At 46.2% G+C, this 27863-nt stretch overlaps 1 protein-coding gene across 1 annotated transcript; it reads right to left on the reverse strand.

Annotated features, from left to right (window-relative positions):
- Nucleotides 1-13134: 13134 nt before the first annotated feature.
- On the reverse strand, nt 13135-27220 carry wdr43 (WD repeat domain 43). The gene is made up of 18 exons (XM_015975439.3): nt 26970-27220; nt 25212-25346; nt 25006-25127; nt 22562-22682; nt 22358-22476; nt 21920-22022; nt 21773-21837; nt 21542-21701; nt 20039-20125; nt 19842-19967; nt 19627-19776; nt 19465-19551; nt 19361-19392; nt 19218-19281; nt 19027-19140; nt 17531-17600; nt 13563-13621; nt 13135-13492 (listed from the first exon to the last, which is right to left on the reverse strand). The coding sequence occupies exons 1-18, from the start codon at nt 27174-27176 to the stop codon at nt 13364-13366; spliced, it is 1950 nt and encodes a 649-aa protein (XP_015830925.3). The 5' UTR covers nt 27177-27220; the 3' UTR covers nt 13135-13363.
- Between the last annotated feature and the right edge of the window lie 643 nt (nt 27221-27863).

Here is a 27863-nt window from a genome sequence, read left to right on the forward strand (position 1 = left end):
ACTTCCCCCAAATTCAAAGTCCAAATGCCAGCGAGACAGATGTGTTCTTAGTCTTTCTTTAAAGGTTTCTAATGACTTAGCCTGCTTTACATCAGCTGGCAGCTCATTCCAGAGACTTGGTCCAAGTACTGAAAAGGCATGACTCCCACGAGACTTCAGGCTGTACCTGGGCACAGTTAGTAATCTCTGGTCAGCTGACCTAAGGGAACGCACCGGGACATGTTGGTGGATGATTTCAGCAAGATATTTAGGTGCCCCTGAGTTTAACGCCTTAAACACAAACAGGATGACCTTAAACCTGATGCGATAAAGACAGGGAGCCAATGCAAGGCACATAGGACTGGTGTAATATGTTCAGACCTCCTGGTAGATGTTAGCAACCGAGCTGCAGAGTTCTGAACCGCCTGAAGGCGTGCTATTGGAGCTTGCCTAAGCCCCACATATAGCTAATTACAATAATCCAGCCTGCAGGTAACAAAGGCATGGATTACAGTTTCCTCCTCTATCTGCTTCCTCTTCAGCACATCCTGAGCTCCTTCAAAGGAATCTCCTACAGTCTTTACGCAGATGACATCCAACTGTACATCCTTCAAGCCCCATGAGATGTCTAAGCTGCAGCTGTTACACACCTGCTTAGACTCTATCAATCAATCAATCAAATTTATTTATAAAGCGCTTTTCAAACAAAGTGCGATTCAAAGTGCTTTACAAAATGACCCCAGATTCCCATAACAGATTAAAAACATTAACAGACATATGCAAGCACACGCGCACACACACACAAGTAAAAATTATATTTGGCTGAGTTCAGATGAGCCAAGTATGGTAATGCAAGGAAATGCCATCAGAGGAGCCGTCTGTCCCGGCAGCATCAGGTCTTCCACACTAAGTCAGGGCGCTCAGAGGAGGGGGGGCATAGACCCCCACCTATAGAGCGCCCAGGAAGCTGCAGTCGACCACCGCTCCCGGGGCAGAGGGCCCCTACAGAGGAAACACTGGATTAAAATGAGTAAAAATGTAATAAAAGAGCTAATATAAATGACAAAAATTAGAAAATAAGTAATAAATAAAATGATATAGACAGTAAAATAATAATTTAAATAATAAAACTGTGCTAAAGTATAATCATATAGAACATGCAAAGCAAGTAATAAAATATAATCATGTAATACGAGAAATAAAACTGTAGAAAATATTTAGATAAAAGCTAACCTAAAAAGATGGGTCTTGAGCCTGGACTTAAAAACATGAACGTTCTCTGCGGCCCTGAGGTCCTCTGGCAGCTCGTTCCAGTCTGCCTGGATGGCTGGGAGCTTTCTTCAGCTGAATGAAGATAAGACTGAGATCCTCATCTGTGCCCCAGACAAGCTGGTTCCCAAAGTCAGAGACTCTCTTGGTCAGCTTGCTTCTCACACCAAACCTTCTGTCAGGAATCTTTGCGTGACCTTTGACCCAGCTCTCACCCTGGATTCTCATGCCAGTTCTCTTGTTGGCTCTTCCTTCTTCCATCTCAGGAACGTTGCTAAGCTGAGTCCCATTCTGTCCCGCTCTGAACTTGAGACAGTTCTCCACACCTTCATCTCCTCACGCTTAGACTACTGTAACTCTCTTTTCACGTGTCTGAGCAGAACCTCCCTGAACCGTCTACAGGTGGTTCAGAACGCCTGTGCTCGGCTTCTGACCAAGTCCTCCAAACACACCCACATCACCCCGCTTCTCCTCCAGCTTCACTGGCTGCCAGTCAACTTCAGGGTTCATTTCAAGATCCTGGTTCTGGTCTATAGGGCCTTACATGGACAAGCACCATCTTACATTGGTGATCTTCTTAGTCCCTACACCCCCAGCAGGTCCCTGAGGTCCAGTGATCAAAGCCTACTGGTTGTGCAGCACCAGGCTAAAGGTCAAAGGTGACAGATCATCTGCTGCTGTGGCCCCCAGACTCTGGACCTCTCTCCCCCTGAGCCTGAGATCAGAGGACTCAGTGGTCTCCTTTAAAAAGCAGCTGAAGACTCACTTGTTCAAGCTGGCTTTTGTATGACCTTCTTCACCTCTCTCTCTTTATTCTGCTCTCCCCACCTATTCCACCTTCCTCAGGATCCACTGGTTTCCCTCTTTCCTGTTCACTCTCTCTCTTTCTTAACATTTTTTAATCACAATTGTCTCTTTTTGCTCATTTTAAATATATTTTTAAACATGCTTTTCCATATTTTTACATTTTTTTGTTTTTGTGAAGCGCCTCATGATTTTTATCTTGAGAGGCGCTTTAGAAATTATATTTTCTTCTTCTTCTTCTTCTTCTTCTTCACTGCATCTAGTGTGTTGGAGCAGAGAAACCACTAAAACATGCTGGGCACCAGCCCTCCAGGACCAGAATTGGACACCCCTGCTCTAGAGGGAGGTTGCTCTGTAAACTATGATTAACAACAAAGAAGAAAGTATGAAACGCAGCTTGGCGTCCATCTTACCTTCAGGGCCGTTGAGTCTGCTGCACCATCAGGTGTGGTCTTCCTGGCCACGCCCCTCTAGCTCCTTTCAGGCAGTAGATTTGATCCATTCTTCAGTTATATTAAAATGCAGAATTCCCTTAAAAACAAGATTTTCTGCTTTCTAAAGCTCCCAGGACGTTCTCCTGGTTGTCCTGGTGAGGCTTGCTGCCACCAAGCACACAGCTGAGTCTCATCAGAGCCAATCACCCTTCAGGTGTGGCTCTCTCACCTCTCAGAAGCAGCTCCACCACAGTCAGAAAGGAAATAAACTCCCACTTTCACCAGTTTGGCTCATTTACTCGTTTTTATGCACACGTTTGAAGATCTTTAGGATTCCTGAAGAAAACTTCCAGGAAAAGATCGACAGGATTGAAGAGTTGCTTTAATCAAGCCCAACACCAGATCTTCCATCAGCTTCTCTTTTATACCCGGCCAGCCTCAGCGCTGCGACCGACTTCCTCCCTGATTCCGGTGGTTGCTGATGCTTTTCCCAGCTCCAGGCATGGAAAGAATTCCTGCGGCTGTTTAAATACGTTACTGCTGTACCGAAGCCTCTGCAGCTGATCTATATTCTTGTAAATTATTTCAGATTTCTTACTAATGACTACCCGCTCACCGATTCCGGCGTTTACTGCGTTGTAGAAGTGATTCTGTTGAAGGTTTCTGGAGCACGCTCGCGTTTCCTTATGCTCTGCGTCTCAGAAAGATAAAAGAAAATCCCTTCAGATGCTCCGATGTATTCCTCCTCATCAGATGCACTAAAGGAAACGTGTTTTTCTGGCTTCCTCTGACGGCGGTCTGCCCTTCTAACCCACGTTCGTTCTCGTTTCACGATGAAACTTTAACAGCTGTTGGAATCGGTGCTGCTGACCCTTGACCTTGACCTGGACTCAGCAACGCAACATGATGGGATCGCTTGTTTAAAATGTGGTTTTTAATTTTCAGTTTGTTAAATGAAACCAAAAGTGACCACTTCATTAGGTACCCCATTTTAAGGTCACCCTTTTACCTTCAGAACCACCTTAAGACATGGTGTCAAGGTGTTTCTCAGAGGTTCTGGTCCATCCTGACATGGCAGAATCAGCTCCATCCATGACGAGAAGCTCCCGTTCCACCACATCCTAAAGGTTCTGGACTGGACTAAGATCTGGTGACTGTCGAGGTCGCTGGACTCCAGTGAACTCATGGTCATGTTCTAGAAGCCAGGCAGAGATGATCTGAGCTGGAAGCAGCATGAGAAGATGGGTTAGGGTTAGGATGCAGCTGAAATCCACACTCCTCAGACCAGGAAAGGTTTTCCAGTCTCTTCTGGCCTAGTTCTGGTGATCCTCTGGGAATTGTTGCCTCAGGTTCCTGAAGAGCACTACCTGGTGTGGTCTTCCGCTGCTGGAGTCCATCTGGAGCTGCAGGTGTGCTTCTGTAGACCTTAGTAGAAAACCGGGGGGGGGGTTCGAACCTGCAGTCTTCTGATTATGGGGCGAGCACTTAACTCCTGTGCCACCGTTGCCCTAAAGTCCCAATCATAATGGAAGGAAGGTTACACTGATGCAGATGTTCTTCTCAGTCGGCAGGGGGTCATCGGCTTTTCTCCTTTAAAAGAGCAAAAGAGTAACGTAGACTTTGTTTACAGTCTGTGAGCCTGCAGAGTTCCCACGCCTGCTTTTATAATTCGACACCAGCCGGCAGAACACAGCAGCATTTTGTAAAGAAGTGAAGCCAACAAGAGCGACCCAGAAGTTATTTCTTGTACGTCTAAGAAGCCACAACGTCTTTTTTGCTTTACTCTGATATCGAGTGAAGAGGATAGAGGCTAAAGTTGAGCTAACATTGCTAACGGTGAATTAGAAACAGTCATCTCTAAAAATACCTCAAGCTACTTTTTCAGTTACCAAAACTATTACAGTGCAACATATTTATCAACTTTTCTACTCGCTGTCTTCGCTCATCATCTAAAATCTTCTGGCGCTGAGCCGTAGGTGGCGACAGCCATGAAACCTGTGAAACAGGAGAGAGAAAGTCAGTTGTTGATTTAGAAATCGGGCTGCAGTACCCACATTTGACCACAGGATGTCATTCTTACTTCATTCATACATAATGCACCTTTAAATTCTCCATTTTGATGCTCAGGTAGAACTTCAGCTGGATGAACAAACGCTGTCTTGTGATTGGCTTTTTAGATAACAACAGTTGAACGGGTGTACCTAATAAAAAGGCAGAAGAGTGCGACCAGATGAAAAACACGCCTGGTTGAAAGCCAGACACTGACTCGGCTTTAAACCGAAAACCCGCCCTGATTTCTCATGTTTGTTGTGAATCTGCAGCTTTTTCTGGGACGACGTAAGGAGAAGGTAAAGTAGCACGTGTCACGGTTATTTGCTGCCACCAGTGGAGCGTCGCACTAGTTCCTGGCACCTGACAGCTCCACCTCAGAGAAGTGATGCTACGAGTTAGAACAGATCTTTTTGTTTACCTGGATGAGAACATCAAGCAGCAGCACATGGCCGTCAGCAGCGCTGCCGTATTTTATACACGCACAAAGACTCTACTGCAGTTCACAGCAACTTATTTACTTTCCTTCCTCCTCCTCTGCGTTTGCTCTTCGTTTTCCTGAGAGAGCATGAAGGGAACATCGTGTACACCACGCTGTAGGATGCCAGATCACTGAGGAACCCACAGGTTTTCCATCAGCCAGCGCGCCGTACAGGAATCTTCATGCTTGAATAAATTAAACTGCTCATTTCTGGGGTTTCTTTTCGTTGTTCTATCGGCTCAGCATCTGCAGAGCAAGCATCAGACGTGCTTTAGCACCACGGGCTGAGGTCGGATCGGGCATGGGCGCCATCAGTCCGGGGGGGGGGCACCACTCCTCATATGTGCTCTAATATAACGCTGCTTCTCTTCTGACCAGTATCTCACAGATATGACCATGTTTAATCTAATTGGTGGAAATCTAAATTCCTTCTTCGGGCATCTAATAGGTTGTGACTAGATGGCCAGAAGATGTCGTCCCATGTCTTGGAAGAAGACAATTTATTTGGTCTTTCGGGTTAATTAATTATTATTATTCAGGATTAGCATTTGCAGTAAACCACCAGCATCTGGGGTTGGCTAAATTTCATTGTGAAATTTTTTAGAATGAATTAGTTTGCAGAAACAGTTGAATTGTGAAGAACCTCCTCCTTTTAAAGAGCAAATCAACTTTCTGATGAACTGTAAACGTGTCCCGCCGTGCTGCAGACATGTGCAGTGTTCACCCTAAAACCATCCGTGTGGCGCCCTCTTCAGGTTAGCACTCTGCACCACATGACTATCATTCAGCCATTGCTATTGGCTAAGAGGTACCCTATTAGCTGGTACGGTATCGTGTCAGCGGCACAACCGCTAAACAAGCAGCTGAGACGTAGACAAACTCGAGAAATCACCATAAACGTTTTTATTTGTAATAATCTACTGAGGTTTTTAAGCATGAAATGATGACTACTGTCTCCAACACACACACACACACACACACACACACACACACACACACACACACACACACACACACACACACATTGTTGGAGCTGTCCTCGGGCAGCTCAGGGGGAAGATCTTTTCATGCTGGTCACTCGGTGACTTGACCTTCTGCATTGTGGCAGCTGGTCGAGTTTGGAGGAAACGGCCCTGGGTATTATGCTGAGCCTGTCACATGATGTTCCACACAAAATGATTGTAAATTTTTTTATTTTAAATGTGGAGAACTGCCAGAAATGTCTGCACAGTAAAAAACTTCACTGGTATGAACATCTTGTGGTCTGAATCCAACTAATCTACTTGTGTTTTTGTACGTGTGTGAGCGGACGGCACAGCCTTCATTTAAGCAGAAAAAACCCAAGAAAACACCAACTACATAAAAAAGTGATGCAACGTGAACGTGCAGCTGCAGAGGAGCAGGAGGGTCACCACTCCGCTCAGCCTGAACATTCCTGTCCTTTCACACAAACATATTAAATAATCATTCTTACCATAAATAATTCAACAACAAATCTACTCAGCTGTTGAAATTCATGCTTAGATCACATTGACTGTTGTTTATTACAACGTGGCTCCAAAAATAACAATAAAAACATTTATTTAAGGAACACAAACCACTAATGAACTGATGAATTCCGGTTTTATGCTCTCAGGAGTTGATATAGAAAATATTTGCGCTTCTGTCTGTTTTGACTTCTATAGAAACATTAAACGACCTGTTTGTTGTTTATAGAGCCTTCTAGAATCCTACAAAACAACCAGTCATTCACCTGTGCACACACACACACACACACCCTGGTGATGAGCTACAGAGCAGCCACAGCTGCCCTGGGACACACTGAGAGGAGTGAGGCTGCCAGGCACAGGCGCCACCGGTCCCACTAGCAGGAGAGGTGGGTGAAGTGTCTTGCCCAAGGGCACTACAGCTGCTGGAAGCCAAGATCGATCCTACAACCTTCAACCTCCTGAGCCACTGCTGCCCCCTTTTGTTAAACATTCAATGTTGGTCCGATCTTCGGGCATCAGAGTAAAATAACCAATTCTCAAATGAACTAACACCGAGAAGTTTCCTCCACCCTGCTGGTTGAAGGTGGGATTACAACTGTCATAACAATCCTGCTGTAGCTAGGGCTAACAATGAGCTAACGCTAACATGAGCCAACTAATTATAAAATATCCACGAAGTAAAAAGATCCACACTGTTGGACAATCATTTTACTACTTACAAGTCCCGTAGCAACAAAGCCAGGTCACCATCGGTTCGTGACTTTGTTGCCTCCTTTCAACTAGCTTAGACCGCGTTTGGTTTTAGCTCTTTGCTTCACCTCCAAAAAACCTTTCTCTCTTTCTTTTACTTCCAGGCTCCGCCATGACGCTTGCAGAAAAAGCAAACTTCTTCTTTTTCTTCTTCTTGTGCTTTTTATTGCTGATTTACAAATTGAAAAAGCTAACTGCTAGCATTACAGCTAACAGCCGTAAGGCAGGTAGAGCTCCCCCTATAGGCGCCTACCCACTCCACAGTTAAGTTCAATATCTGGACAGTAGAGGGCAGCAGAGTGGTCTGAGCCGGTCGAGTTTCCGACCCAACAATCACTGAGATCAACGCTGAAGTTTTAGCTCAAAGTTTAAAAATCTTTTAATGAATCCGTGTTTGATTTAGCTTCCTCTGTCATGAGCGGGTTCAACCTAGTAGTTCAAACAAGTCTGCTAACATTAAAATATGTAGAAGCTGAAGCTTAAGTGCCACTATAATTGAACTTTAGTGGGATAGCAGTTCTTCAGAAACTTAAACACCTCATGTTGGTGAGATCTAAGATCAGCTGGCATGTCAGCACTTTTACATTTAACCCTCTCACAGTAATAAAGGTGTTAATCCAGGTGGAAACTCTACAGAACTGAATATTTAAAACTGTTTTCTAAAAAATGAGCTAAAGCATTCCCGACTGTGCACTTGGTGTTGAAGGATGAAAGAAAAGTAAATAACGTTGACTTCTTCCCGTTTGTGACTCTTCAGTTTGATCACTAGAGATGAAATATGTACGATGCTCCTGTCAGGAAGCTCTCAAGCTTCTGAGATGGTGCACGTCTCAGGTAGGCTCTCCTCACGATGTGCATAAATCTCTGAGGACGGGGGTGCTGCAGCCACTTGTCACCACACTCAGGAGGCTATTTGTTATTCCTGGTCTGTGGGACCTGACGTTCCCGGTTGGCAGCTGGAGCACATCTAACGGCGCCCTCTGCCCCCGCCGTCCCCCGAGGTTTGCTCCAGTGAAATAGGACGTGGCTCACAGAGATTCACCAGGGAGCTCCGGGGACTCTAGCTGCGTTTTTTTTTTTTTTTTTGACAGATGAGCCACGAGATTGTGGGACTTCCATCACCTTGTTACAGACATTTAAAGGAATCCGGGACAATATTTAAATCCAGGAGGTACGTTTCACCGAGTGGGGCTTTACCGTTCTTTGGTTTGACGTTGTTTCAGCTGTCATCAAGGATATAAATGTTACAGATACAAAGGACGTCACTGGTGCTTTAGCTCACCTAGTTAAACGTCGGACTCTCATGCAGAAGACCTGGGTTTGATTCTGGATGTGAACATAGTTTATTTAGAGTTTCTTTTTTACATTAATGGTATATTTTTTTACAGTAAGATGCCCAGATGTTTATTTGAGACTCGCTGAACGGCATTGAATTCACAGATAAAAAAGATGTGGGTTCAACTTTCATTTTGGAACAATTTTTCAAGCAAGGGAAGGGAATGATCTGAGCATGCAGGAGGACTGACCCATAAACCTTTGTCGGCTGTGCTGAAGAGAAAGCTACAGAACCAAATTATTTAATTAATTAGCTGTGCGTTCTCCTGTCCTCTGTCCTCCGGGCCACACACACACACACACACACACACACACACACACACACACACACACACACACACACACACACGGAGCTGACTGTCAGCTGTTATTTTCGTTAAGGAGTGTGCACGTACAGCATGCGTGCCTCGTGCACGAGCCTACTATTGAAGCTGCTGTTACGCTTTTGGCCTGAGGGGGCAATCGCGAGCATAAAAATTCAAAAGTCCGTAAAGTCCCTTTAAGATTCATCCCCATTTTAATTATTTTCTACTAAAAACATATTTTGTCTTTCTTTCTTTCTTTCTTTAAGGAAAATTTCAACACTAAAGGTTTGAGAAATAATTTGACTTCTTGTACCCATTTGGTGTTATTTACTTTATCCTACTATCTTCACACCTACTTGTTTATTTATGCACCACTGACAATATTAATGCATATATGCACTAACTGCATCTATGGTTTGTTTGTTTTAGCTCGCTGCTTCCCTTCCTGATCCGTACTCATCCAGAGTTGGAAAACCCGTGTTTTTAATAACCCTCACTGAGACAGATTAACATGAGTTTTACTTAGTAAAGAGAGAAAATGAAAACGCGCCTTGGGTTTGCTGGTCAGGTTGGCCCGTGCTTCCATCACTGTGTTTGTTTATGCGTTAGTTCTGCAGTCTGCACCTGCGGAAAGACAGAAGAAAGCCAAAAGTAGCAGAGCCCGTCCGGTTTCTTCCGTTAAAAAGAAACTTGAATTATGCATTCCATTCATTATTAATCCTCACTCATGTATGCATTATTCAGTGTGCAGGGATCCTGGTGTTCATACTCACAATTAAAGCATCAGTGGAACAACGACATTTAGTTCATGAGTGGGTAACCACCAACACCGGAGGCTCGGGGTAACCTGCCTTCACTAATCGTTTGGAAAAGGACGGTTTTCTCCTGGAAGTGCAGCTCAACCTCAGGCTCCTTTAATGAGTCTACAGCCCTCCTCCGGATTATCCACACTCCTATGAAGATGTGTCAATTGCACGACCAGAGGACACGTCTCCTGGGATCCCTGACGAACAGAGTGGACAGCTCTGCTCCGTCTGAGACCCTGAGGGTGAAGGGCGAAGACGGTGTCGTTACCGGCCCGTAAACCTGAAACCAAATTACTCCAATTTTAATTTCTACTCAAATGAAATTATTATTATCTCTGCAGAGCCTTAACGGGGTCATTGAGGGGTTCTGCAGGTGGACTTAAAGAGCTCAAGGAGGCAAACGATGAGTAAATCAACATATGAAACCTGATTTAGTTTTAAAGGGACTTTACGGAGTTTTGAATTTTTATGCTCGTGATTGCCCCCTCAGGCCAAAAGCGTAACGGCAGCTTCAATAGTAGGCTCGTGCACGAGGCGCGCATGCTGTACGTGCACACTCCTTAACGAAAATAACAGCTGAGACAGTCCCTTTTGTGTGTGTGTGTGTGGGGCCCGGAGGACAGGAGAACGCACAGCTAATTAATTAAATAATTTGGTTCTGTAGCTTTCTCTTCAGCACAGCCGACAAAGGTTTATGATGGGTCAGTCCTCCTGCATGCTCAGATCATTCCCTTCCCTTGCTTGAAAAATTGTTCCAAAATGAAAGTTGAACCCACATCTTTTTTATCTGTGAATTCAATGCCGTTCGGCGAGTCTCAAATAAAAATTTGGGCATCTTACTGTAAAAAATATACCATTAATGTAAAAAAGAAACTCTAAATAAACTATGTTCACATCCAGAATCAAACCCAGGTCTTCTGCATAGAAGTCAGACGTCTTAGGTGAGCTAAAGCGCCAGTGATGTCTTTTGTGTCTGTAACGTTTATATCCTTGATGACAGCTGAAACAACGTTTAAAGAACGTTTCGGGGTGAAAATGGCTATTTTGTTGCTAATTAGCAGGAAATATCTAGAAGAAAGTTCTACAGAAAGTAGCTAAGGGTCCTCAGAAATGTAGCTAGCTTTGTCACTAGGCGTTAGGAACAGCGACAAAGTGGCACTGCCTCTCTCATTCTACAGGACCAGGGCATTGCAGGAGAACGCATGAAGAAGACATTTATTATTTCTACACATGTTTTGGCCGTCACACTTCCATAATGCCCCTTTAATTACAGGATTATTTAGGCAAAAATATCAAGATGTTTCTGTTGAACTTGGCAAGGCAATTCCCGCTACTGGTGGTGGGCATCAGTAGTCCGCACACCTGTGTGCTCAAGCACAGGTGGAGGAAGAGGAGTGTGATCGCAGGCGATGTGGCGGCCGACCAGAAGCCTACAGACGCCGTCTCTAAACGGAGACGCTGGGTTGAGTTGTGTGCGTGTAACCCCTGCTAGCTGCTTCTGCTACAAAACTAAAGGTGTTAACTGGTGTGAAACGTGAGATTTCCTTGCTGGTTCAAACTAGCAGTTAGCGTGTCGCTCCTGTAGGAATTCAAAACTATTTCTCTTAACAGAGGCTGTTCAGAGTAGGAAAGTGATCATTTACTGCTTTAATAAAACATCTATTCCGGCAGCTGAGACCAACCCAGCCAGAGTTTCAATAACACTTTTTTCCCCTCCAACAATTCAGGCGAAACCGCAGCAGTCGAGCTCTCGCTCCACCAACAAGGACGGATGACGCCAGACGCGTCAAACCCAGGACAGGTCTAAGAACTCTGTTTATGATCCATTTGGTATGCAGCCCAGTGTCCTGCAGAGCAGAACAGAGAACCACCAGGTGAGAACGTGATGGAGTTTCCTTTAGTGAGATGAGGAGACGAGGACATGTCCCTCCTGTCTCTGGAGGCTAAATCACAGCGATGCTTCAGCCTGGAGGACATAAATTCATTCCATTTTCCAAATGAGGCACCTTTACCTTTAGTGTTCTCTAACGGGACGCTGTTGGACGAAACCAAGACGTGGAAATCTGTCAACTCGATAAATAAGGAATAGATCCGTTAACGCTTCTGCTCCAAACCCTGTTTGCAAGCTGAAATCAGCCAACAGGTTCCTTTACGATGAAAGCCGCTGTCAGCCGGTTTTCCCGCCCACTTGTACAGTTGAGTTATTTAAAGTTGACAGACAGAAAATTTTATTCAGTTCCACATTTTTTGTGAGAACGGTCCATTGTCTCCCAGGAAACGGCCACGGTCCTTTACTGAACTCCTCATCCATCCATCGCCTGAACCCGCTTGTCCACGTAGGGTCACGGGGGGGGGGGGGGGGGGGGGGATGGCTGGTGCCTATCTCCAGCGGTCAATGGACAATCAGGCGGGGTACACCCTGGACAGAGCCAGTCCATCGCAGGGCAACTCCTCATGATGAAAAGACTTCATTCCAAACAGATAACGAGCTGATCGCTCAGTAAAAAACTCGAGTTGTTTAAACGTTTCCTCAAGTTTTAACTCGTCTTCAAGTCTGGAGAAGAATCATTTACTCTGTGAGCTTTAGACTGTAACCATGACAACCGCATTAGCGTGTTAGAGCAACACACTGCTAGTAACCATCCATCAGCCCACAACACACCTGCCTTCTAGTTAAAGGAGCAACATGTAAGGACCTTACTGTGAAACCCCTAAACGATGGAAGGAAGGTGGCACAGTGGAACTATTCCCCATCTTTACAAACTGAGGCTGTTCAGGTATTAGTTACAACCCTTCATCGGGTGACCTGTTCAAATGCGTTTGCTTGAAGCGAGTCCCACAGCTGCGGACGCTCTCAGGAGAGCGGAGCGGCTGTTTGTCAGTGTTAGATTCTCAGGTGTTGAAGACCAGAAACGGGAGCGTGGGGTTGGAAAAGCTCCGGTCCCCGAGTGTCCGAAAGTGTAAAATGTTAAAGCAGATCAGAGAAATTAGGTTTTCAGACAAAACTATAACTGGGTCGTCCATCTTGATTCGTCCTTGACCCCCCCCCCCCCCCCCCCCACACACACACACACACAGCAGACTCCACAAAACCAGCTCAGACACCCGACCCTTAACATCCAGAACCTCCATAAGCCCTAACCATTCCAAACATCACCTGGTTCTGCTGGAGGGTTTGTTCTACACCAAGTCTCTTCTGTGACCTCTGACCTCCCACACCCCTTTGATGTCCACGCAGCAGAAACTAGACGACAGACTGAGGAGAGTTGGTTTAATCCAAGTTTGGTGTCGTACAAACACTTGCTGTACATCAGATTTACACGAGTCTCCACCCCAGCTCCACGCCTGGGCAGAGTTCTAGCCCACATGACCCACAGAACCAATCAGAGTCACCGACCACAGGCTGGTCAGGAAACAGGAATGCGGACAAACTGAAACCAAAATCAGCGCTTTATTCTTTATAACGGTGAACTCGTCAGACGAAGAGCTGAGATGGACGATGGTCGAAGACCGCGAGCTGGAGGCGCTTCGGGCGTCAGACGCGTTCTCTCGTCCCGTAAAACCTTTTTGGGTTTTTTCTGATAATAAAATCAAAAGTCTGAAAAATTAAATCACAGAATATATAATAACTCTTTCAGGTCCTTTTCACGTAGAAACGCTTTCATTCTTCTTCGCTCTCGTTCCCGTGCTCCATGTCCTCGTCTCCGTTGGTTTTGGGTTCTGTTCTGCTGTCGGAACCGTCCTCTTCCTCTTCATCCATCCCCTCCTCCTCCTCTTCGTCGTCCCAGTGCTGAAACAGCAGGTACAACACCTCAGAGCCCGGCTCAGGCTTAAACTTCCTGCTGAAGGTTTTTACTCACATCAGAGTCATCCTGAGGAAGAGCTTCATCGCCAGAGGCCTCGTCTTCATCAGATGATTCTGCAAACAGAGAGACGCCGTTTTCAGCCCCTCGATAAAAGAGGTTCACAAGTTCTACAGGACATCTGCATCTGAATGCAGCGGAGAGAGACCAGAATCCAGTAGACATTTTGCCGCTTTGGAGTCAAAAAAAAAAAAACCCGCTTACACGTCTGAGGGGAGGTTACCGTGACAACGGCGTACGGATGACATCACAGGGAAGTTGTGTTTATTGAAGCACCAGTGGAGCCGTTTTCAGGCCACAAAAACCAGATCGAGTCTGACGCAGAAGAACAAAGTCCAGATCAAGCTGAGCCTATTGGGAGAGGTGCATGATGGGAAAAGGCACCAGAACCGGAGCCGTTTTACCTGCTGACTCAACATCGCGTCTACCTGAGACGACTCACGGCCACAAAGGGACTGAATCCCATCGCTATTGCTAAGAGCTAAAAACTGAAACTGGTGCCGATGGGATTTAAATCCAGTTCAGGTCTACATTAGTGCAAACAAGGAGTTTCTCTAGTTCCTACATGAACGTCTGAATCCGTCAGTGAAGGTTAGGGTTGGGCATCGAGCATCGATCGGAACCGGTTCCAACTGTTCGTTTTTCCTGGAATCGTTTAAAGTTTTTTATTTTGATTCCTAGAATGCCGACGGAAGAGGAATCTGCGGCCGATCTCCGTGAAAAATAAACGTGATCTGCTTTTCAGAGCTGATCACACCAGCTGCCCCCCCCCCCCCCCCAGATATAAACAAACGCGTCTGGCGAACCTTTACTCCGTGACGTTGTTGCGAGTCCCACATGCCAAAGACAGTGGCAAGTACGGGGTCAAAAGGTGAGCCACACTGGACTGGCTTGTGCGAGCAAAATCAGCCAGTCGACAGGAGCTGGGCTGCAGGTCAAAAAAACTGTGGTCAGAAACAAGGGTCACACAAGGGTCACAGGGACAAGAGGACAGAACTGGGCGAAGGGTCAGGAGACTGACCCCACCTCTTTGCCCCACCCCTGGCTTGGAAAGATGGGATTGGAGGAGAACAGAGTGAAGACAAGCCCATCAGATCCAGAAGCCCTCTCGGGAACATTGGAGAGAAACTGAAGAATGCTGCAAAAGATGATGCAATGACCTGTGTTAAGAAGAATGCTGCATGTAGTGAAAATGACACCAAATGTTTTGTGTTGAGCTACAAAGTGTGTATCTGGTAAATGACCCCTTGACCTTAAGCTGGTCCAGGAAGGGTATATAAGAACAGCTCTGAACAGCAGAGAGGGATTGGGAGAGCGGACAGCAGCTGGGGCAGAGGACAAGAAGAGACAGAGCAGATTTGGAGGGGTCATCCCCCGTCCAAGCCTGGATGGGGGATGACAGAAGAGACTCTTAGGAGAGAAAGAGAGAGAGGGAGAGTTTTGGGGAGATTCTGAGAAGACAAGAGCTGGTGTAAACTAACTCTTATTTAATCATTTTGAACTAATTCCTCCGTGGGGGATAGCAGTTGTTTTTTCATCTACCCATTTTTGTATTTTGATTTTGTAATAAACCTTTTTTGAAAAAGAAACATAATCCTGATTCTTTCAGGTTTTCTCTAAAGCTTCACGAGTGGGGGCTCTGATCATTAATTGCACAGAGGTAAGCACATTAATTATGGGTTCTGGAATTATCAGGACTTACTTTACGGTTTGTGACAGATTAATATAAAGAAACCTTAAGATAACGGGATTGCTTAAAAAGAAGTGAGCTACTACAGAAGGAAAGGTCTTACATATTATTTCACCTTTAAAATAAAAGATATGATTCTAAATTAGGACGCCCAAACCAGGATCTAATACCATAATACTCACCGACATCCCCATCGAACCCTGATGGATGCACCGTCTCATAAGTTCTAACGGAACTAGGTTTTAAAGGAACCGGTAAATGGGACGGGCACGCGACAACGTAAACTTTAGCTCCTGCAGCGTAGAGGAAACGTGTTAAACACGTCAACACGGTGGATTTAATAGAAGCTTTAAAGAACAAACTCTGGACGGTGTGAGGTGAGTTTGTCTCACTGCAGAAATAAAAACACACACGGAGCGTCAGCAGTCAGACGTAGCCGCTCACCAACACTCGTGTGTGTGTGTGTGTGTGAGTGTGTGTGTGCGTCAGAAGGCTGAACAATAACCTGTAGAATAATTAAAGTCATCATGCTGGAGCAGCTTCTCTGTGGTGGACCACACCAGCTTCTGCCATAATAAATAATTAATAATAATTAATAATAAATAACATTTTAATTTCCTTTCTGAACTATTTCTGTTGAGTTTTAATGTTTATAATCTGTTAGAGCAGCTACGTTTAAGTTTCACTTCCTGTTGTGACTGAAGCTGCTGCAGCATGGAGGCGTAGCTCTCAGTCATCCTGGACATGACCATCCTGAGTTTTAGCTGGAAACAGCTGGACGTGTCTGGATGTGTTGGAGACATTTAGCCTCTCATCCCAGAGGCTGCTTCCAGACGTTGGGTGTGGTCAGAAACAAACACACGGGTTGTGCTGCAAGTCGTCTTCTTTTTGTCTCCAAAACATGTTTGTGCCTAAATGAAGGCAAAGTTCAGGTTATTTCATCCAGTAGGACCTGTGGTCAGCTGGCTCATGTAAAGCATGTCGTGTCTTTAAAGAACCGGAATTGAAACGAGGAACTGGAATCGGAATCGTTCAAAATCAAACGATACCCAACCCTAGTGACTGTATTCATCTTTGTTCCCTGTGATGAAACCTTTAGGGCGACGTTTAGTCCAGGCCCACCGGGTCCTCCATCCTGCCCGTTCTGGATGTTTCTCCTGGTTTCCTAGCTAAACGGGCTCAGGTTCTGCAGCAGGGCTGATTTAAATCGAGGCCAGAACACAACTGAATCCTGTAGCAGCACGTCTGACTTACGACTCATCGCTTCCTGCTGGAAGTTTCGGGATAAAAATCTGGAAAGTGTGTTTTGTTCTGTGGGTTTTCTGGCTTTGAAAGGAAGTGGGAGGTTTTTTATGTGCTCAGAACTTCGGAGCAAAAGGTGACTTAATGTCCTAAAAGCACAAAAAACACAGAAATTTCAGCCTGACGGCTTTCAGGTTCTTTTCTGTTTCATGTAAAAAGGTTCTGAAGCAAATGAGAAGCACTCGACATGTCGGGGACTTAGTAACACCCACTTTGACAAATGGCTGCAGCAGAAAGCGTGCATGCTGTGCCGAAAGTCCTTCTGTTGATGCCTGATGGACTCCTAAAAAGCTTCTTGATCAGAGAGAAGCTCGTGTGAACGCGGAGGTCTGCGGATCGGCGAGGAGCAAAGCGGCATTTGTTTGGTTAGAATTGAGGCGTTTTTATCCACGGAGATAATGGTGTGAATTTGCGGCCACTCAGCTGAACTCTGGGAGGACGCTGAATGAAAATCCTCTCCGAGCCGAGCCGACTGTCAGCTTGTGATTCAGCAGCCAGTCAGACGGGCCTGAAGCTTCCTGTCACATTCTCCAGCTGAAGCCGTAATAAAGCCGAGCAGCGGCGGCGGCGGCAGCCTCGCTAATAAAAAAGAACACACATCCTCTTCCTGCTCATCAGCTTCTTTCATTAAGTTTTCTGCTGGATGCCGTCTCACATCCTGGACCGCCGGCGAGGGATTGGAACTCCAGGCGCAGGTTAATTATTTCATGAAAGCCAATTTTCCTCGTGGTTCAATAAAGCGTTTTGTACAGTACGGTAATGAGAAACGAGAGCGAACAGAGCAGAGCCTTGTCACGCCGCTCAGAGGGAGGGTCGCCTCGCTGCCGGTCTGGTTGCCAGGCAACAGGGGCTGCGTTTGCGTGCGGAGCATCACCAAGAGCGCCTTCATGAAACTTGAAGCTGGAGTGGTGGATAACTGGAGGCCAGCGAGGAGAAGTGGATCATGGGAAGATGGCGGGAGGACAGAACTCACCCTCTTCATACACCAGCTTAGCCGTGTGCTCCACCTCTGACACGGCGTTGCTGCGGTCGTCTGTCGCCATCTGGTGGTGAAACAAAGGAGAGTCAGCTGGAAAAGAACAGTTTTATGGTTTTTGCGGTTTGATGTTCTGCTGCAGAAACGGGGTCCAGATGCATCAAACATCCGTCAGAAGCGGGCAAAAACCGTCTCCGTGCAACAACAACGCTCTGATGTCACGCCCAACCACCGCGCCAGCTTTAATCTGCTGAGTAGTAGGAATTTGTATTTGCCCGAATGCTTTAACCTGAATGACTTCATGTTGACCTTTGACCTTTTGAAAGGCCGCTTGGCCTGAAACTTTCTCCGCGTGTACATCCCTCACATTTAAATCCTCAATTTTATGTTCTTCTCTTTAATGAGCATAAGCAATAATCTAATTTAACTGAAAACATATCAAAAACAAATATACGCACTCACTCATTCATATTTATTCATTCATTCATCATGCATGTAAAAATGTTTAATTGTACAAGAATCTAGAAAGTTTTTGGGAATATTGTTTGATAAGAATCCTTTTTTTTGCTGTGACGACCTGAAGCTCCAGAGACCACAAGGTGGCGATAACGCACACTTGGTCCTCAATAGCCGGGGTACCTTTTTCAGCACAACACCTCCTAGAGCACCCCGACTTTCCTCTGTGGGTTTATTTTACGAGTGGACGTCAGGCACTCTCCTCAGACTTTTAACTCTAATTACTTTTCTCATTTATTTGATTTAAAATATCGTTTTATTTTGTTTATTTTAATTTAAACGACTAAACGTTAGTTTTTACGTTTTAGAGGTCCGAAACATCGAGAAATGCTTAAAAATCTCAGGTCAAATGCTGAGCTACAGACCTAATAATAATAATAATAATAATAATAATAATAATAATAATAATAACGTTTTGATTTCGGTTAAAAATGCTGACTGTCAAAAATGCATGAAGCACATTTAAAAACGAAGATCTGCAAGTAAAAAAAGCAAAGTTAGAGAAAATATCTGAAATTTCCATAAACACGGATGCTCCTCTAACAGGAAATCTGGAATGTTCTGATTTTAGAAAGTATTCAAACTCATCGGGTATTACATATTTAAACACATATGCTTTAATGTTGTAAATAAAAATGGCTTAAGACAAATCTGGTCAGGTTAACGCGACTCCCGCTACGGCGTCCGGTGGCGAGGAGACTTGGCGAGTTTCCAGGCTCTTGGAGATTTACAGGATTAATCTCAGGGAACTTGAGATTCTGCTGGATTTAAAGACTTTAATCATGAAAGTTTTGTTGTTTCTGTTGTTTGATTCTTGCAGTTTTACCTTCAACCATCAAAGTTCAACCCTTTTAGAGCAGATTTCAGCACCCCAGCATCCCGGAGAAGATCTAGTTCACGACTTTTATCCTCCTCTGACCTAAATCGGCCATGAAGTGAAACACAAACTGAACACCGGGGGCGCTGGCGCCACCTACCTGCGTCATCAGCAGGTAGAGCTTCCCGTGGAGCCTCGTCAGCTTGTGGAACATCTTCACTCGGCTCTCTATCATGTGATAAAGGACTCCCAGCTGGGTCACCAGGTCCGGCAGCTGAAAAGCACCAGATCGGGTCAGGAAACACGTCAAAAGGTCAACCCAGGTGACCCGACGGTCTTACATGGACTCACCGATGCCAGGTAGGACGTGTGGTGCATGAGGACCGCCTTGAGCCACCGCACCATCGGGAGCGCCCTGCAGGATGAAAAAGGCTCATCAGCTCAAAGCGCCGCAGCAGAACCAGAACCAGAACCGAACTTTAGCTCAGACTTACGTTAACGGGTGGCCCTGGAGCCTCTTTGTGAGCTGCGGAGGAGACAAACGGAGGATTAAAACCTGCAGCTGAGGACGCCGTCGGTACAAACCTCAGATGCTCACCTCTTCCACCAAAGGCAGGACAGCAGGGAGGGGCAGCCGGGAAACCGTCTTCTTTATCACCGTCTCCTGACGGGTTTGTAGAACTTTCTGCAGAAACAAAACAAGCATTTAATGAGAGAGACAAAGCACCTGGATGAGCAGCAGCAGAGAAGAAGAACTCACGTTTAGGATGTTGGCGTCGTTGCTCTCCAGACCTTGCACCAGCAGAACCGCGAAATTATCCGTCTGTAGCGAGGCCTCGACTTTAGGAGCCCCTTTCTTACCGGAGACCGCCGACAGATCGATCTCGTGAAGCCGCTCAGCTATCGACATCTGCAGAGGAGCGAGAAGCTGAGCGAGAATCCTCCTAAATCCAAAACGCGGTCCGGAGCACCCACCTCTTTGGTGTCGGCATCCTTTTTCCTCTTCTCCGTTCCCGTCGACGGTCCTTTCAGCGGAGCTTGGTGACCGGGAAGTCCGGGAAGCAACACTCTGCTTTTGGCGTTGACGATCGGAGTCTTCACCTGGAAGACGAGCGGAGAGTTAACGACCGTAGATCGTCCCGACTGAAAGACGGGAGAGGAAGCCTGGCTACCTTGGAGACGGTGGTTTCCATGGAGACGGACAAGCTGGTCTGAACGTCTCGGGTCAAACAGACGTGTCTCTCTGTGGTGTCGAGTTCCTGTCAGAGAAAATCTTTTCTACCAAAACTTTTCACAGAACTTGAAATCTGGGTTTGTTCCGCATTTCTTTTTTTTTTAAACTAAAATTCCTCAAATATTTTTCACAACCAGCGAAACGATTTGTGTGCGTCTTTCAAAAAATTCATCAAAACGCCGCCGGGATGAAAGGAGGCGATAAAATGGTTCCTTTTCCTTCCGTTCTCAGTGTTTGACCAGAAAGACGGCTGCGTTCCATTCCAGGTGTTCTGAAGCAGAACTTCTGATTGGAACGCGACCGTTAGGGATGGGTACCTTTGACATTTGAATCGACTCGGTACTGATTCCCGGTACCTAGGAATCGATACCGGTACTTAACGGTACCAATTTTAGATACTTTTGAGTGTTTATTATTTTTATTCTCTTTTATAATTATATATATATTTTCCTCAATGTATAACCATATTTGATAAATATCACGATAAATAACATACAACTGTTTGTATTTTAACATCGTCCTTGTAGTTTTATAAGCTGATAATTAAACTGAAGCAAACATCTTTACTGTGAACTAAATTTACTGTGTATCTTCATTCCTTTTGCCGTCTTTTTCTTTTGATTTTTCCTACTGGGAAGTTAGAATTTCCGAGGAGAAAGCGAACGCACCATTAGCTGATAACAATGGCGGCAATGGAAGCTAATTTATCAAGCTAAAGTTATCGTAAACAGTTTATTTAGCTGCTGGAGCAGATTAAAACGATGACGCCTCACACTGAGATCGTTGTCGCTGGTTTCATCTTCACCCAATCACCCGTCGCATTTAGTAAAGTGAAGCCAAACTTTAGAGCGCGTTCATGTTCTTCTAGTCGGAAATTCGGAGTTCCGAGGAGAAAGCGAACGCACCATTAGCGGAACGGAAGCTAACATATCAAGCTAACATCTTAAACGTTTTATTTACCTACCGGAGCAGACTAAGATGAGGATGTCTCACTTAGATCGTTGTCGCTGGTTTCATCATCACCCAGTTACCCATCACATTTAGTGAAGTGGACCCAAGCTTTAGCGTGCGTTCTTTCTACCATGCTGCTCTGTTTACAACTGGCTCACAGCAACCGACAACATAACGCTCTTGCGCATGCGCAGCTGTCTAGGCAAGTTCTCGTTATGAAGGACGGGTACCGAAATGAGGCACCGTTTCAAATGACGTGAATCGGTGCTCAGTCGGTACTATGGAATTCGGTCAGTACCTTAAAAAGTACCAAATTCGATACCCATCGCTAGCGGCCGTCGCTAACACACCCGAGGCGCACGGGTAGTAGAAATGGCAGCTGAAGTAAAAAAAAAAAACAAAAAAAACCCCTGAAACCCGACTAACTTTAACCTCGAGACTTTTATTAAAAAAAAAAACACACACCAGAACCGCCATCCGGGTTACTCACCGCTCTCTCCATCGCCGGCTGAAGATGGCTGCCGTAAGCGAGCATCACGGATCGGGTTTCTGCTGCGAGCGCGGCCGCCAGGAGCGGGATCGGCATCGGGGACGCCTTGGAGTCGGACATCTGCACCGTACAGGAAGGCGACAGCGGCTTCTTACACGGCCTGCGGGGACACGAGTTTTAACGGCGGAGACGTGGGAGGAGTCTGATCTGACGTTAGATTTCAGAGCGTACCCGTTTAGGAAGTGCTCAAACAGATGCAGCTGCCCGTCCTCGCACACCACCGCCAGCCTCACCGCCTAGAAGAACATGTAATAAAACAAAATAAATACACAAAGTCTCCGAGGATTCACGAGCAACGGAACACCAGCAGAACCCGACCTCCTCTTTGCTGTTGGAGGCGACCAGGTCGACGTGCCTCGGCTCGCCCGTCAGCGTGAAGGAAACCACCGAATTTTTGTCCTTCCCGTCTTCCCGTACTTGCCTGCAGATAAACCTTTGCTTTAGTGAAGGAACAGAAGCAGAACCGGCGGTTCTGATGGTCGAAGGAGCTGAAAAATCCGGCCGGATGTGGACCCAGACGGGCTCTTTGTTGTTTTAGTTTTCACTAAAATATCCAGAAGTTAAACTCGATTGTTTTTAGATGAAAAACAAAAATGTTACGGTCATATATCAAACCACGATTACTCAGAAGAGTTTGCATTTATTTCTTCTCTTTGGCTGAAACAGACAGGAAGTCTACCCGCCAAATTAAGAGCCAAACACACAGAAACGGCCGCTCTGCAGGGTGGTCCCCCCTCCCCAGCTGCTGTCACTCACCAAACACTCAGGAGTCTGTCGTGCGCCGCTCCAGACAGGAAGTAAAGACCGTTGCTGTCGGGGGGTCGTGTGGTGGCGAAGCACAGGGTCGTCACAGCCGTGGAGTGGCCCGTGAATCTCTGTAGAAGGACAAAACCCAGAAGAGTCGGTTCTGCTGCTTCACTGGAACCGACGCCATAAGCCAGCAGGCTAGACGGGACTCACCCGGTAAACCTCCTTGGTCTCCAAGTCCCACATCTTGATGACATGCCCAGCTGAAAGCAGCAGCTTCCCGTCAGGACTCACGCACAGACTGGTCACCGCCGCGCGATCCGCTTTCCACTTACTGCAGAAAAATACAACAAACGCATTTTAAAACCACATCTAGAGCGTGAGAGCACTCAGTGTTTATTCGTAAAGTTAGCATGACTTTGTCATCTCTTTTCCACCTGGTGTTTCATCAGCTCGAAGCAGGATCCTGATTTAAACCGAGTAAAAACAGATTATAGGCGTTTCCTGGCCAGATGAGGGACGTGGTCCCCCCGCGTGTCCTTTAGGTCTCCCGGTTGGACGTGTCCAGAAAACCTCACCAGGAGGAATCCTGACCAGATGCCCGAGCCACCTCAACTGGCTCCTATCGATGTGGAGGAGCAGCGGGTCTACTCCGAGCCCCTCCCGGACGACCGAGCTTCTCACCCTATCTCTAAGGGAGAGCCCAGCCACTCTTCGGTGGAAACTCATTTCGGCCGCTTGTATCCGCGATCTCGTTCTTTCGGTCACTACCCAAAGCTCATGACCATAGGTGAGGGTAGGAACGTAGATCGACCGGTAAATCGAGAGCTTCTCCTTCTGACTCAGCTCTCTCTTCACCACGACAGACCGGTACAACGCCCGCATCACTGCAGAAGCAGCACCAATCCGCCTATCGATCTCACGCTCCAGTTTTCCCTCACTCGTGAACAAGACCCCCGGGCAGGACCCCATCCCTGACCTGGAGAAGGCCTTCTACCCTCTTCGGATTTAGAGCCGATTTTCATCTCAGCTGCTTCACACTCTGCTGCAAATTGCTTCAGTTCAGCGCCAAAGATCACGTTCTGATGAAGCCAACAGGACCACATCATCTGCAAAAAGCAGAGACCTGATCCTCAGATCACCAAAACGGATGCCCTCCACACCTTGGCTGCACCTGGAGGTCCTGTCCATAAAGGTTATGAACAGAATCGGTGACAAAGGGCAGCCTTGGCGGAGTCCAACTCTCAGTGGGAACGAGCCCGACTAACGGCCGGTGTCGGTACCGACCGGCTCGGGGTCGCGCGCCTGATGATGACACATTCCGGCAAATCCACTCGGCTTTCACACTTGAGTTTGGGAAAGACATCCGTTTTCTTTATAACTGTAATTTGTTAATGAACACCATATTATCTTTGTTCTGTGAAGCCATATCTGTTTGTATTCATGTGGAATTCATCTGTTTATTTCCTTAATTGTTAAGTAAATACATTCATTCGTTCATAATGGTTCTTACATTTTATTTTGCCCCATTTCATCAAAATAAAGAGCTTTTGGGGGTCACCGTTTATCAGCTGATATCTTTGCTTTTATTTCCTTTGGAAATTAAAACATTTTCTCCGAAAAGTGTTGATTTTGGGACTACAGGACAACAACCGCTAAAACTAAAACTGTAAATTCCTTCTGACCAATCATCATCATCGTCGTCAACGTGCCAATGTGACTTTTACAAACGTGGCATCGTAGCTTCTGTAAATCTTACGTTCAGCCAATCATCTACTGTGACGTCATTTGCAGGCGCAGGACCCCAAGCGGATCTGGTACCGACACCGGTCATACAGGGACCTAACAGCCTGTATCAAACACCCCACCACCAATCCACATGTAGACTGGTTGGGCGAACTCCCACGCACCCTCCAGGACCCCCTAAGGGGGAAGAGCTGGTCCGGAGTCCCACGGCCAGGACCACACTGTTCCTCCTGAATCTGAGGTTCGACAATCCGTCAGACCCTCCTCTCCTCTCCAGAACCCCTGAACAGACCTTACCAGGGAGACTCACCCTGTAGTTGGAACACGGCAGTCCCCCTTTTTAAATAGGGGGACCACCACCCTGGTCTGCCAGTCCAGTGGAACACCCTCCTGATGTCCACCTCATGCTGCAGAGCCACGTCAGCCAACACAGCTCTACAACGTCCAGAGCGTTAAGGAGCTCCGGGCGGATCTCGTCCACCCCCGGAGCCTCGCCCCGAGGACTGTTTAACCACCTCAGTGACCTCAGCACCAGAGAGTGGAGAGCCAACCCAAAGCCCCCAGGCTCTGCTTCCTCACTGGAAGACACGTCGGTGGGATTGACGAGTTCTCTGAAGTATTTCGCCCACCAATCCACGTCCCTAGTAGAGCTCAGCAGCACACCGTCCCCACTGTAAACAGCGTTGGCAGGGCACTGCTTTTCCCTCCTGAGGCGTCGGACCAGTCTCCTCAAAGCCGTGCAGAAGTCTTCCTCCCTGATCTCACCAAACTCCTCCCACACCACGACAAGCACCAACAACCCTGCAGCCGCGGCTCCAGTCGGCCGCCTCAACAACTGAGGCACGGAACACGGCCCATTCGGACCTTGTGGCACAATAAAACTTCGCGCAAAAGCGAAACTAGCTGCTGACCTCCGCGTCTTGCCCGTCTGCAGGTCCCACTCTACGATGTTTGTGTCCTCTGAGCCGCTGTATAATAATCCGTCTTCAGGATGCCAGTGGACACAGTTCACTCCTCCACTGTGACCTCCATCCTGACAGAAACAAAGAGAGCATCAATAAACCAGTTTTCCTGTTTCTAAACAAAAGCCGAGTCATGGTTTAGGTTCCAAACTGACCAGGGTGCAGTGTAGCGCTCCTTTCACCGTACTGTAGACGAGCACAGAACCCGCCGCCGTGCCCATCGCCAGCAGGTCCGCCTTCGCCTCTACCTGCACCGCCTCAGATTTCCTCTTCTTCCTCTGAGGTCCCTCCTGAGGAGCATACATGTCACGATGAGGAGAGCCGATGGACGCTCCCGGCATGAAACCACTCAGCTGTTTCTGTTTACACCTCATCAGCAGACAGCGCTGCAGCCGGGTGGAACAAAACTCACATCTGCTCGTATTTTGTAGGACGACCTTCAGCTCTTAGAAACATTTGCTTTATTTCTTTGTAAAACGCGGTTCTGACCAGAGCCTCTGAGCTTACTCTTTGGACAAATCAAGAATGAAAATATCTGAATATTTTTAAACTTTAGATCTTAAAAGTTGCAGAAACCATTTAAGAGTTGCTGTAATTAAGCAAAAATCACAAGTTAATGCTAACTTAAACATTCGGGGGACTCAGGTTGTCTGCTGACCACATTACTGAGCAGATGGAGTCCTGAACTTGTCCCTAAGTGGAGCCGACCCGGATCACAACACCGACTCTGCAGCCACAATGCATGATGGGAACATCCCTACAAACTCTGATGCTTCCATCACTCAGTCTTTTACAATCGTTTCGCTTTTATTATAAAATTACAATCAACCTTGCAAATATTAGTGCTTCGCTCAGAAAAACCCGACTGTAATCCAGCTGTGCTTCTTTATGTTCCACTGCTGCACATCTGGACAAACAAATACCCATTCCACCACTGAACACCGCCGTAGATTTTAAACCTTTCCTATTGTTGTTCATTAACATTCACTGTTTGTTTACATTATTCTGACACTTCCACTGATTGTGTAGACTTATTTTTCATAGCTTTTAAACACAGATATTTTAAGTTTGCGGTTGTTTAACCTCACCGGATTAACAATTTTAACCCTCAAATTTTAAAATACCATGGCTGATCTAATCTCAGTATTTTCCTCCCAATCTCAAAGCTTCTCCAAACAATTTAGTGGATTTTTTTTTACTAATTTCCAGTTTGATTTTAGCAGCATTTTATTCATATTAGTTTATATTTAGTTGATGAAGCCTAATTTTCTTTGCAAACTAAAACCTCATGCTGACAGCTAATCTGTCTAACTTCAGGTAACGTTGCTTAAGAAAAGAACATTTTCTCGGAATGAAAAAAACCTGTCAGATTAAATCTTATATTTTAACAGAACTTTTTGTTTACTTAATCGCTGAGCATAATCTGTATCTTATTAGCTGAAATGATCACTATTGTGGTGAAGCTTCAGCATCCTTCTTGACTAATGACATCATTTATCAACTGTCACTATTAAGTAGCAGTAGCGATGATGCTAACTCAAATAGCGGCTTTACACGCAGCATTATCGGCCTAAAAACAACAGAAAACTATTTATATGATCGTTCGGCTCGTTTACTGTCTTTTTCTAGGCCCGCTGACATCGAAACACCAAGTTAAAACACTCTCCGTGGTCCCTTTCCCCACCATGTGGGTTTTACACGAACATGTGCGTGTTGCTAATGTAGCCACCAGATGGCTAAGTCGTACAAAGTGGTGCATAGCACTAAGAAGCTGATATTTGAACGTTGTTACCACTTCTCGTTGTGAAAACGCAACCTTTGTGCGTTTTTTACGTGTTCACTAAGATAAAACACAGCACCCTCTGTCTGCTCAGGCCTCGTTAGCTGCTGCGGCTAACACCCAGCTCACGTACCTTCACTGTCCGGCATGGTGCCCACACTATACAGGTACAGGTGGCACTCAGATGAGCGGAAGGCACATACTCCTGGTGGAGAGTTTTACTGTCGGTGCTCCAGATACGAAGTCTGCCGTCCTGGGCACAAACAGCTAAGTACTGGCGTGATTTAGGGGAGAAAACGCACGGGAGATGCAGAGAAGAGCTACCACCGTCGGCCGCCATTTCTGTAACGCTGCTTGCGCATGCTACGGTTGCGCACGTGCGGTCTGTTGTGGACATGCGCAGTAGTGCGTCGGGAGGACTAGCAGCGGCGAAATGCATGATTTTACAGGAAGGTCCCGCCTTAACTAAATCAAATAGCCAATCGTATGAGAGTCCTTCTACCAATCAGAGATGAGAAAGGCGGGGCCTTCCTCTACGATCATACATTTCGCAAATAAATGGAGCACAAAAACAAGACATCCTAGAGCTCAATGAATGAAACATTCTTATTAAATACTTTGTTCTTTACATGGTTGAGTGTGCTGACAACAAAATCTCACAAAAAGTATCAATGGAAATCAAATTTATCAACACTTGGAGGTCAGGATTTCAGGCCACACTCAAAATTAAAGTGGAAAAGTGGAAAAACACAATATAGGCTTTCACAATAAAGCTCTGATGAAATTTAATGTTCTTAAATCAAGTGAAAATGTGGCTTGGTAGTGTGTGTGGCCTCCACGTGCCTATAAGACCTCCCTACAATGCCTCGGCATGCTCCTGATGGTGGATGGTCTCCTGAGGGATCTCCCAACTCCTGGACAGTCTGTGGTGCAACATGGCGTTGGTGGATGAAGTAAGATATGATGTCCCAGATGAGCTCAACCAAATTCAGGTCTGGGCAATGGGCAGGCCAGTCCATAGCATCAA

The sequence above is a fragment of the Nothobranchius furzeri genome, chromosome 18 (assembly GCF_043380555.1).
Source record: "Nothobranchius furzeri strain GRZ-AD chromosome 18, NfurGRZ-RIMD1, whole genome shotgun sequence".
Taxonomy (NCBI): Eukaryota; Metazoa; Chordata; class Actinopteri; order Cyprinodontiformes; family Nothobranchiidae; genus Nothobranchius; species Nothobranchius furzeri.